Here is a 12,666-nt window from a genome sequence, read left to right as displayed (position 1 = left end):
TGCCATTCTGTCGCACACTGGGGGGAGGGATCCCTGTCAGTTCCCCACAACAAATAACTTAAGCACTACTGTAAACTACTCTCAGGAGTTGTAAATGCATATATTGTCATGATCAAATTTGTACTATTTTTCAAAAATATGTTAAATGTCTGGAGAATCTTTATTGAAATCATTGGTTTAAATGGGAATTTTCTTTGGTGACTCAAATCAGTCTGTTGATTCCAAAGCAATGTAATGAGGAAATGATATTTTGGTGTAATATTTTCTAGTAATTTGAAAAATGACTTTTAAGGCCTTTTTGAGGCATTTGAAGACATATTTTCATGAGATTGTTTTCATGTTTTGTGTCGTTCTCTCAATCAAATCCTAAGGTTTTTAATTTTAGAAAGGAACAAGAAAGTAAAAGAAAAGTGGCAGGCAGTGCGACAAGTTACTGTTTAAAGATTGCATTGATTAACTGTGAAGAATTACATCTCAGATAAGCGTACTCGCTCCATACGCGGCTTTTGGTTTACATGGAAGCCGTGCTGCAATCCATTGAATGGCATGCGCCACTGCAAGCATGAGCCCCATTCAATTGAATGGGGCTTGAGCTTACATGGTATTTGCCTTATGCGGGTGGGTCCAGAATGGATGCCCTCATAAGGCAAGGCTCCACTGTATTATAGAGCAGGTGAAGGTGAGGTGTTGCTCTGTGGATGTCATTGGCCTGCAACTCCCAGCCTTCCTTGCCACTAGTGAGGGGCTCTTGTGAGATGCATTCCAACAACATCCAGGGGGGTCACAATGTCCACCTCCCCTAAAATGAGTAATAGAGGTTACTTTTTAAAACATCCTAAATTTTCTAGGTTCTGAGACTTAATCATTCACACACAAAAGACTTACAGCTCATGCAGTTAAAAAGTATAAAGTGGCCACTGGCCTTTTAGCTTTCAGCATCCTTGCAACATAATAGACAGTGCTGTAGTGCTTTCTCCTTCAGGGATTAAAACTGATTGCATTCATAGGGGGAATTTGCCTTGCAATCTTGCGCAGACCCAAACGCTAAAGCAGGGGTAGGCAACCTTTTTGAGCCGGGGGCCAGGTTGCTGTCCCTCAGACAACTGGGGGGCTGAAGCTGGGGGTGGAGCTTCCACCCTTCGGGGGGCGGAGCCGCATGCCGGGGGTGGGGCATCCACCCTCCAGGGGCGGAGCCACATAACAGGGGTGGAGCGTCCACCCCCGGGGCAGAGCCGCATGCTGGGGGTGGGGCTTCCACCCTCCAGGGCAGAGCCATATAACAGGGGCGGAGCTTCCACAGAAGCATCATCATCATCATCACCTCCACTGCTATCATTGTTACAGCAGACCTTTCAGCAATAAATGCACCAAAAATACACAGAAATGCACTTTGGAAAGTCACACTCCTCCTCCTCTTTCTCATTGAGAGGGGATTTTGCACATAGAACACCAAGGGCAAGTGAAAATAATAATAATAATAATAATAATAATAATAATAATAATAATAATCAGTTACAAGCATGAAAACTACTAAAATGCAATTCAAAATAAAAGGCAGGAAACATGCACTCTTTCAACCCAGAAAAGCTACAAGGTACTACAGTACTGAGAGGGCATTTTGCAAAGAACACCAGGGCAATTAAATAATAATATTAATATTAAAGTTACAGGCATGGAGATTACTAAAATGCAATTCAAAATAAAAGGCAGCAAGCAAAGAAAAGCCACAAAGTACTACTGAGAGGGCATTTTTCAAAGAACACCAGGGCAATTAAATAATAATATTAATATTAAAGTTACAGGCATGGAGATTACTAAAATGCAATTCAAAATAAAAGGCAGCAAGCAAAGAAAAGCCACAAAGTACTACTGGGAGGGCATTTTGCAAAGAACACCCACCAGCCCCCTCCCCCAATGAACTAACCTGTGGCTGCAGCTGCTGCTCTGGCTCCGTTTCTCCCTGGCATTGCCCTCCTTCTGCTGCCTCCTCCTCCTCCTTTCCCTGCTCTTGGGAGGAGGAGGGCGAGGTGGAGCCTGCTGCAGGCCCACTGCAGCCCCTGGAGCCCTGTTGGAGTGCTCTAGGGGCTGCAACGGGCCTGCTACATGGGCACCGCCATTTTGTTTTTCAAAATGGCGGCGAAATCTCGTGTGACCTTTGCCATCCTGAGGTCTCGCGAGATTTCGGCCGCCATTTTGAAAAACAAAATGGCGGCCGGAGCGGCAAAAAACAGGGGAAATCGGCGGCAAGAGTGCTTGGGGGCCGCTTGGAAGGCCTTGGCGGGCCAGATGCGGCCCGCGGGCCGCAGGTTGCCTACCCCTGTGCTAAAGCAATAACTTCTTATACAGAGCCTTCCTTAAAACTAATGCAAACTAACTGGTGCCTTTTTCCTTTTTTGGTGTTATCATTGTTTCTTTTCATCTGAGCAGCATGGGGTTTTGTTTGTTTGTTTTTTGCTTCCGAAATGAACCCTCTAGGAAGAGAGATGCACCCTGCTGCTTCATCCGCTCCAGATTCTCCGTGGGGTTCTTGCAGCAAAGGCACACACCCTTTTTGGCAGAAAGCGTTTGACTTGGCATAGAAGGAAGCCAGGGGGCTGTTTCTCCCACATTGTTTTCCCAGCCTCACTTCTCTTGTTGGTGCTCTCTCTTGTCAATATTTATAGAATGAACCGGAGCCAGCTGTTCGCAAGAGCTACCAGGCAGTGGAGAGAGATGGCGAGATCATCCGGGTCCGAGACACAGTCCTCTTGAAATCAGGACCACGAAAGAAATCTATGCCTTATGTGGCAAAGATATCTGCCCTTTGGGAAGACCCCAAAACAGGTATTGGACAGACAAGTTGCCTAAATGATGATCTGTATAAAACATGGAGAATTGGCAAGGAATGTATCCAGCTAACACCCCCTCTTAACTGCAAAATCCCTAGCTTATGTCAGATTTGTTTATAAGAGACCTGTGGGCTGGACAGAAACTTGGAGCCTTTTCACACAGCACAGTTATGGTGCTATGACTCTCCTTTAACTTTAATGCTAACATCTTATGGAATTCTGGTATTTGCAGTTTAGGGTTATTTAGAATTTTCAGCTAGAGAACTATAATACCTCACTAACCATAAGCCCCAGAATTCCATAGGATGCAACCATGTACTGTTTAAGGTGCTCGGGTGCATAGTGTGAAAAGGCCCTAGCTCATTGTGTATCACCCTCTTCACTTCTACCCCAAGCATCACTGTTTTATTAATGAGGCTGTCCAAATTAAAAGAGAGCATGTGGAACCTAAAGGTTGTCATGCCAAATGCCCTTGTTGGGCAAAGAATAGGAATGGCTGAACATATGGAAATGACTCAGACAAGTGAGTTGTGATGGTGAAAAACCTCAGGCTTGAGGCAGGAGAAACCTTCCCCTTGATTCTGATGTGACTGTCAATTACCAGCAAGGCCAACTGGCAACCTGCAGACCATATCAGAGCCATGATGTTTATTATTTTGAAGCCCATGGGTTTTTTTCCTGTCCAGAACAATGGTGGATGAAAATATCCCAGAGGGCACTGCAATATTTCAGCAGCCTTTGGACATCTTTCTTAGACACTGGCTATTTGTGGAATCATAAGAGACACCTAGCAATGATGATAGCCATACATGACACATCCCCTTTTCATCCTACATGACATTTCATAGAGAGACATCCCCAACACTTCTCCCTTAGCAACATAAATGCCTCTAAAACAGGGTAGGAGTTTTGTGGCCCACAGAAAGTTCTCATCTGAATTTTTGAAGGGGGGGGAATATAACAATCTCTTCTCCTGGAAGCCTCCATGAATAATAATTTTGCATTAGAGTAAGGCATTATTTTGTCTCCCCCCACCCGCCCCGCCCCTCGGTTCAATATTTGGGTTTTGTTAATGCTACTTCCATTAGATCCAGGGGACCAGAAATTGGCTCCTGGATGTCCAGTGCTTTCTCACCCTTATTCTAGTCCTAAGACACAAGAAGTACTGCTTTAAGATACCCCTCGCAGAATACCAGCAGCCCTCTTCTTGCTAAATGAAAGGCCACCCAGGGCTTCTTTTTTATCAACAAAACCTGTGTCGTACCCTCTCTTAGCTGGAAGTCTTGAGCCTCAGTACCATGCATCTGCAGCCAAGGTACACAAGGGCAGAGGAGCATCCCACTCACCCTCACATTGGTTAGCCAACCCTGGTGCATTTATCTCTTATATCAGAGAATTGTATCCAGTTGCCAGGCATGGAGGGAGAGAAAGCTAAAGAGTAATCACGGTTGAAACACTTCCCTTTAATTCAGTTCATTTCTCATATCAGTCTCAAGAAATGCAACTTACAGTTGTTGGCTGAGGTCCAGTTTTTGGGGATGTTTGTCCTGAAAACACTTGTACCAATTTGCTGATTCAAGCTTCTTAGCAACAGCTGCTCCACCATGATTGTGTAGCAGCCAGAATGTCATGAACCTCTAATTAGGTTAATGTTCTTTATAGTTTGCAGTCTGGAAATCATACAAAGCTTTGATTTTTGCTGGCTTGTAATGTTCTTGCTACTGACAACTAGTCTCCTGCTGCAGTGGTAATGGGAATAAATAGTAAAATGAATTTAGGATGTGGGGGATAAGACAGTTCCTTCTTTCTTGATGGAGATTGTTATAACTCCATCCATCTAGTATCAGGCTTGTAAGTGAGCTTCTTTTTCTCACCAAGATGGTTCAAGGCATAAGTCAAATTCCGAATCCATTATATGTAAGGTACAACAAGTATCCCAATTATATGGATCCAGAGGAAAGATATTCTGCAGTTCTTCCTGGGTTCCTACAATTGACTCATCAGTAAAAATTTTAAAAGGTAATTTGGAATCTTAGAGTTCAAGCTTGAATCTATGACTGGATTGTCTTTCTTTGAAACAGTAAAGCCAGCTGCCACTGTCCTGTTTCTACAAGCCATTTTTTGTGATCACTTAAAGGACATGAGCATCCTGAAAGAGGCCTGAACAAGCTGGTCCAAAATGTACTGTAGGACTAAGCAACTTCTTGGGATGCACAGTCAGGGCTACAATGTTGCCATGATTCCTTCCACAGCTGCCAAAATACTAGTGTGCCCTTCCATGCCATGGCACTTTGCTGCACTCCAGGGTAGAGTCTTCTCTTTCCTTTCATTGAAAATAGTAATGATGATGATGATAAATAGTAATATCAATATAGATAATGACGATAATAATACATTATTATTGTTATTATTACTGCATTCATTTATCTTTCCTTTTTCCAATATAAGGACTCAAAGCAGCATACAGAATATTAAAACCAGTATAGATCAAGATGCATACAGATATATCAGTAAAATACATAAAAGTTTTACTAAAAAGGAATAAAACAGTCAGTAGAATTGAAATCATTAAAAATGCATTAAAAGCAGAAGATAAAAATCAATAAAGCAGTACATCATTAATAGCCCATTGCAGTCAGTTCTTAAGAACCTGGCAGAATAGAAACAAGTTTTTAGTTGTCGAAAAAGATAGCTCAGACTTTTGTTCAATCCCATTTTGGGATAAATGTGAAATATAAATCTCCTAAATATATGGGTGACTTTGGGAAAGTCACATGCTCTCGGCCTCAGAGAACACTGGAGCCACTTGGTGAGCACCTTAACTAAACCCAGTAATATTGTACAGTGCGCTCGCTCCATACATGGATGCACCATATACGTCTTCCACTTTATGCGGATGCCATGCTACAATTAAATGAATGGTGCGCATGCCCATGGTTTACACGCCCCCCCACCGCCACGAGCACAAACTCCATTCAATAGAATGGGGCTTGTGCTTAGCCTGAATTTGCCTTATGCGGGGGGGGGGGGGGTGTCCGGAAAGGCTCTACTGTACTTAGAATAATAAAATCATAGAGTTGGGAGGGAGCCCCAGGTTCAACCCCCCAGCCATACAGGAATACACAATCAAAGCGCCCCCAACAAATAGCCATCTAGCCTCTTCTTAAAAACCTCCAAAGAAGGAGACTCCACCATTCTCTGAGGCAGCATATTCTACTGTCAAACAGCTCTTACCATCAGGAAGTTCTTCCTAATGTTGAGGTGGACTGTCGTTTCCTGTTGTTTGAATCTATTGCTCCATGTTCTAGTCTCTGTCTCAGCAGAAAACAAGCTTGCTCCATCCCCAAGGTGACATCCTATTATTTAAACATGTCTATCATGTCACTCCTTAGCCTTCTGTTCTGCTGGCAAAACATAGGTCCTCTTCAAGGTTGAGTTCTTCAGGGAGCAGTGAAGAGGATCTTTATTACTGTCATCATCATCAACACCATTAGTATACATGGCTCTTCACAGAATAAAAAAGAGAACTTCACTCTGCCAAACATGTACAATCTATTTTTTAAAGTGAAGGAAGGAAAAATTACAGACATAAAATCAGTATAATACAATTATAAAACAAGCTATCCAAATATAAATATAAAAATCAATACAATACAAAACAAGCTAACAAATACATATAATCAAAATATACAATATTATGAAATGCATTAAACTAACATTCCAACAGCTTTTTAATTGATATTTAAAAACAAGGAAGGAGCAGGCTGCAAACATTCAGGGATACCGTTCCAAGAATATGATGCAGCAAATGAAAAATGGTGGCACTGAGTCGAAGAGAGGAAAACCCTTGGTTAGGTGAAGAGGAATAGCAACAAATGAAGTGACATCAAAAATAGAGTAACATGATCAAATGATGGGGCAAAAAGATAATCTTGGCAGCAGAATGCTGAATAGCAACCAGAGAACCAGAGAACTAATGAATAGAGTGTCTACAAATTTGGAGATGGCTGCTCATAGTTCTGACAGAATGATCCTGTGATCTCCCCCATATTTCTGGAGTGGTTCTGGACATTGAAAAGAAAAGCAGACAGTTTTTCCAATGCATGGAATGAAGGGCACATTCAAGGCTGGGCTGGCATACCCTAGTCAGTAGTCACATCTGTTGCTTTGTTTGAGAAGCTGAGCTCATTCTGCAGTGGTGGGAGATGCTGAGAACTCAGGAAAGTTGACTGTCTGCTTTCTCTGTTGAATTTATTCAGAAACATATTTTGTCTCCTTCCAGGGGAACTGATGATGAGCCTCCTGTGGTATTACAGGCCGGAGCACACTCAGGGAGGCCGTAATCCTAGTATGCATCAGGTGAGCTGCAAGTGACTGTATTAAAAAACCAATTTTTGCCCACTTGGGGCCATGCAGCTGTTGTGCATTTTCTGCATGGCACTGCTGTTTGGTGGTTTCCCAGTTTCTGAGAAATTTTCCCCCTATTTTAAAATTGAAAATGTTTCCCCTAAAACTTAGTTACTGTCACTGAGAGCTTTAGGCTAAACATAAATACTGGTATTTTGGGTCCTCTCATTTTACCTTTGGCCCCATCCATCACTGGGCTGGGGCCCCAAGAACATCTCTGAAATTGAATTTGGGCTGGAAAAGGTTCTCCTCTTTTGGTTTGTGTGATACTTGGGATAATTAACATAACTGCACAGCCATTTTGCAAGAGGAGAAAAGAAGTCAGCATATTTTCATAGAAGCATTGTTGTTCAAAGTCTGTGTCCTATCTTTTGCTAGGTAGGCCAGCATGTCTGATTGTGTAGTCAGTTTGGTTTGATTATATAAACATTTATAGTATTTCATACTTTGTCAAGTAATCTGAATAGGAAGCCAGTAAAAACTGGCACTCCAACACCTACCCGGAATTATTCGTGTCATTTCAATCAGCTTTGACTGTTCTGAAAAGTCACTATATCAAAATTTCACCAGAATTCGCTAGCAATTAGTTCCCATACTAAGATGGTTGCCCCCTCCCCTCCCCCCATTTTTGTAGGGTTCAAAACACTATATAAAACATCAGTGTAAGAATGTACAGTGGCTGCAGTAATGATTTCTCTTTTTAGGATAGAATTTTTGTTCGTTTGTTTACATCTAAACCTGTTAATTTGCTACCTTTCTGGATGGTTTGCTTTTATTGCGTAATAAATACACAGATGGTATTCTGTTATGGAAGAGTAAAATGTCTTTTCCTATAGTTCCTCTAGCAACCAAAACATTCTCACCTCCCCCCCCCCCAAAACTAGCAGTTTCTTACATTAAACCTGTTCCATCAACTTTGTACATCATGCCAAATGGTTCAGCCACTCACAGTTCCTTCATAGCTACAGCTTTTATGCCAGCTAAGAGGAAAAGAGTAATGATGTCTCTTGACTTTCCATTCAGAGTTGTACTTTGGAGAGGTAGAAGGCATTTATCAGTTTAAAGAAGCATTTTTTGATCTGAAGTCACCAGGGTCCCATAGATTTCAGTATTTGAGGGGGTGTGATATTGAGGATGCAGCAAGCTTGTTTTCTGCTGCTATAGAGAATAAGACGTGGAACAATGGATGCAAGCTACAGGAAAAGAGATTCCACTTAAACATTAGAAGGAATTTCCTGGCAGTAAGAGCTGTTCAACAGTGTCACACATTCCCTCAGAGTATGGCAGAGTCTCCTTCTGTGGAGGTCTTTAAAGAGAGGCTGGATGGCCATCTGTTGGGGGTGCTTTGGATGACCCTTGTGGTCTCTTCCAATTCTATGATTCTATTATTTAAAAATGAGTATTTATACCTCCTCTTGGTCCAAATTGAAGAATCAGGTAGTGGAAGATTCCAAAAGGTTTAATCATGTCTCTGCACTAAGAGTTATCTGTCTTCACTTGTTAGCTTAGATTTCCATATAAACACTTTTATGGCCCCTTAAAGTCTAGCAAGTTGTATTGGGCATAAATTGTTAGGGAGAGCAGCGCCCCCTTCATCAAATGGTGATGGTACCTGTTATTGTGCTTTCTTGCAGAATGAGATCTTTGCATCGCGACATCAAGACGAAAACAGTGTTGCCTGCATTGAGGAGAAGTGCTATGTTCTGACCTTTGCAGAGTACTGCAGGTAGGTGGTGCTCTTTATCTGCTTTTCCTTCTTTCTGATTCAATCCATACAGAGAATTCCACAGAATGGCTTGGCCTTGATTACCCGCATGCTGGCCTATAGTCCACTTGGCTATATGTGTTGGTGGGCAGAAGGCATGTTGTTATTTTGGACATCTCAGTCATTTTTTAATAGTTTGCTCTTGGTACATATAAAAGAAATGGTGATGATATTTTTGCTTCCTCCCTATCCAGTCCTTAAGTGGAAAGGGAGAGAAAGATGTACATAATACATGCATACATATTTGGTGTTGTGTGGAGTGTATAACTGCAAAATCAACAAAAACATGCAAACCCATAAGACTAGAGGCAGTTGAAAACACAGAATTTTCTCCCCAAACACACATGCATCCACAGGTGTATTTACACAACCTTTTGACAAAAAATGTGAAACTTACACTTTTTCTGGAAGGAAAGTTTGATGGAATGTTTGCACTTGCCTGTTAGCTTTGGCAGCAGATAGGATTTCAGAGGACATCACTACAGGAGAGCCAGTTGGGACTAGTCTTTTTTTAAGCACCAATTGAAGGGGGGGGCACTTGTTATAGAACCATCTTGGGTGTTTCTTCATAGAAAGGCAGCATAACTAGTTTTAAATACACTGGTGCAAACTGGTTTACATTTATAGTACTGTATAGAGTAATCAGTTATGATTAGACATTCGTGTCAAGGGGAAACCTTTAAGTGTTGAAAGAGCAAAGGGTAGCTCCAGCTGACTTTCAGTTCAAATACTATGCTTTTTGATGCTTAAAAAAAGGGGGCCTATCTTGGGCTTAAATGGCTTGGCGTATCTAAAAACATGGCAAAATGTCCCCATGGCCCATAGAAAGTGTCTAGGGGCATTTGGAGGATTATTTGCAGGGGTGCATTGGGTGAGTGCAGTCCTCCAAAGCCTGCTAGGTAACTAATGTGCCGCCCTAGCCTTTCACAGTTGACTGCCCCTGAATTAGATCTAGAGCTGGGTTTCCTCTGTCACTCTGTGTGACTTGAGACATGGGCACATCTTGAAGAATTCCCAATAATGGAGTTTAGCAACTCTGCCCCCCCCACCACCACCACTCTTCTTTGGGCCTCTTGGAAGGGGAGGAATGTAACCCACTTCAGGACCATGGTTTTCTTTGTTTTTTCCTTATGGAGAAGCTAAAATAGAAAAATATTTTCTTCAGTTTAGAAATGCTTGCAGTAGTAAAACTGGGAAAGTTTCAGATCACATGAGTTGCTGCAGCTAGCAGTGTTTGTCAAAGAAGCAAAAATGATGATGTCATTGTTATCTAACTCTCTTCCAGATTTTGTGCCTTGGCAAAGCGTCGAGTTGAAGGGATCCCAGGCAAGAAAACAGTGATGGTTCCTCCATCAGAAGAGTATTCAACCCCTCCACATCGTAAGGTGCCAGAGGACACTGATCCAGAACTGGTTTTCCTCTGCCGCCATGTCTATGACTTCAGACATGGGCGCATCTTAAAGAATCCCCAATAACAGAACTCAGCGACTCTGGGGTTAATAAGCAGCAAAAGAGGGCCAAGGGCAGACTGACCTCATAACCAGTGCATGCTCCTTACTATTGTGGAGCAGTGCCCACAGGCACAGAACAGAATGCCTAAACACCCTATTCTCTGCATTTGGGAACAGATTTCCTTTTAAGGCAGATGTTCAAAGCACAGCACTTCATATAAAGAGCATAAATGGAAATATATATCTGTAGAGAAAATGTATGTGTATATAGATATAGGTGCTGGCTTCTGTAATCTATATCTATATGTACAATGAGCATATATGGGGGGAGGGGAGAGCTGGGCCGGGGGATAAAAGCCAGTAAACTGAATCCAGAGAAAAGCCAGTCTTGGTGGGGATGGTTAGAACAGACAGATGGGGTAGTGCAGTGCAGAAATGAAACCTGTGATAGCTCCCAGATATCATGTACTGATATGAAAGGTAAAAGTGGAGGACATTTTGGATTGGTTGATTACTTGAGCTTAAGCTTTGAGGTAAGTCCATATTCTGAAGACATTAATGTCTTGAGTGTCTTTTTCACATTCTGATTACGTTTCTCTTTGTAAGAAAAGGAGGATCACAAACCAAGCATGGTTGTCTAGTCAGAGGGGGGTTTTCTAGCTTGCTGTGGGCTTCATCTGTGAAGTGGGAAATATGTAATAGAAATGCCTCACAGTGTTGTGGGAAAGTTGCATATTTTTCTAAGGCTGTGATCCTAAGCCAGTTGCTTAGCAGGAGATTGTGTTGAGATCAGTGAAACCTACTTTGAAGTAAATGTGATTCAGATGAGGAGATATGAAGATAAGGCCCATCCTTAGACCGCTCTTGTTGAGGGCTCTCAGAATATGAGATTGAAGTGACAGCTGCTACAATACTGATCGCTTCCCCTCATAGGTCTGGGGAGGCATCCCTTTTGCCAGTAGAAATAGTTTATATTCTTTACCATCCCAATTACATTTCCTTTGCTCTCATTTTCAGTCCTTGTAGAACCCAATTTGTGCACACCAGTGTACTGGGGAGGGCTCGAAGCCAGAGTTAAAAGGAATTGCAGTGTACTGCTTGAGCTGCATTCTTTCAAACAGGCATCTTAACCTGACCAATTTAACCTGGTGTGCTGTTGCCTGTCTACCTCTCTTCTCTCCCAGCATCCTCATTCCCTCAAATCTCAAAACACTGACATCCAAGCATGCCCACCAAGGCAAGACTCTGGCTCCCAAAAGGAACTGACCAATGAGAGGTTTGCATTTTGAAAAACTGCTACCTGATTCCTATGGATACTTCTGCCTCTTGCCTTACATGTATAGCTGTTAGAAATACTTTAGTTTAGCTTTAACACAAAGCTATTTCAGTTAATTCTAAAGCAAACCAAAGGACAGCATAAGAAGAGTCCACCGAATCAGTCACACAACGCTGGGATTCCATTTGTAGATTGCACTAATTTTGAAGAATGAGAATCAACACTGTATCAGTCCATGTACCTACTGATGGCCAGAGTCGCTCACCTGAACTAGGAACCTGCTTGGGGTGGGTGGGTGGGTGGGGAAGGGTGTTACGAATTAGTGTTAAATGATATAGAAGTGTTCCTACGGCTTTAATATTGTTGTCTTTTTCAAGTAGAAGTAGCACTACCTGTACTTGCCCACTGATTAGATCTGAGAAGTTTTGCCACCTGTGCTCTATATGCCTGCCTGGCCTGGAGAAAGTAGTCCCCTGCCACATTCAGTTGCTTGTGAGTGTGTATGTGTGTGTGTTAACACAAGCAGTCCCTACAGATTTGCTCTGCATACCAAAGAGAGGAGAGTGATGGGGAGACAGAGAGAGAGAAAAAGAGAGAGAGATCAAAGCTGCAAGGCTTGGCAAGGAGATGGTTCTTGCAATGGTCTAACTAGACAGGAATCATTCTTGCTATAAGGGGCAAACCTCCCGCCTTCATTCAGAGCAAGAATCCATGGTTTACCCATGTTTCTTAGTGCCAAATGTGGTGCTATGATTTGCTATAACCATAGCTTGGGGACATAGAGGGGATCTTGGAATTATACTCGTGCTGCAAAGCACACTTTGTTTATAGCACAGGAGTGGAATGGCAGTTTCCCTATGACTTTTCACGCAAGCCAATGAGGGCATCACAGATAGAAGGTGGGTGGGGAAAACTAGCTGATGGAAAGGTGGAACTGGC

At 42.4% G+C, this 12,666-nt stretch overlaps 1 protein-coding gene across 1 annotated transcript in view; it reads left to right on the top strand.

Annotated features, from left to right (window-relative positions):
- BAHD1 (bromo adjacent homology domain containing 1) overlaps nt 1-12,009 on the top strand; it is an 87,694-nt gene extending 75,685 nt beyond the window's left edge. Inside the window, exons 4-7 of the mRNA XM_042445154.1 lie at nt 2,664-2,823; nt 7,111-7,187; nt 8,870-8,961; nt 10,286-12,009. Of these exons, the coding sequence (XP_042301088.1) occupies nt 2,664-2,823; nt 7,111-7,187; nt 8,870-8,961; nt 10,286-10,475 (519 nt within the window). The 3' untranslated portion in view covers nt 10,476-12,009. The remainder of the gene's footprint in view (nt 1-2,663; nt 2,824-7,110; nt 7,188-8,869; nt 8,962-10,285) is intronic.
- Nucleotides 12,010-12,666: the final 657 nt, after the last annotated feature.

Source organism: Sceloporus undulatus, chromosome 1 (genome assembly GCF_019175285.1).
Source record: "Sceloporus undulatus isolate JIND9_A2432 ecotype Alabama chromosome 1, SceUnd_v1.1, whole genome shotgun sequence".
NCBI classification, from domain to species: domain Eukaryota; kingdom Metazoa; phylum Chordata; class Lepidosauria; order Squamata; family Phrynosomatidae; genus Sceloporus; species Sceloporus undulatus.
This window is presented reverse-complemented; position numbering and strand designations above follow the sequence as displayed.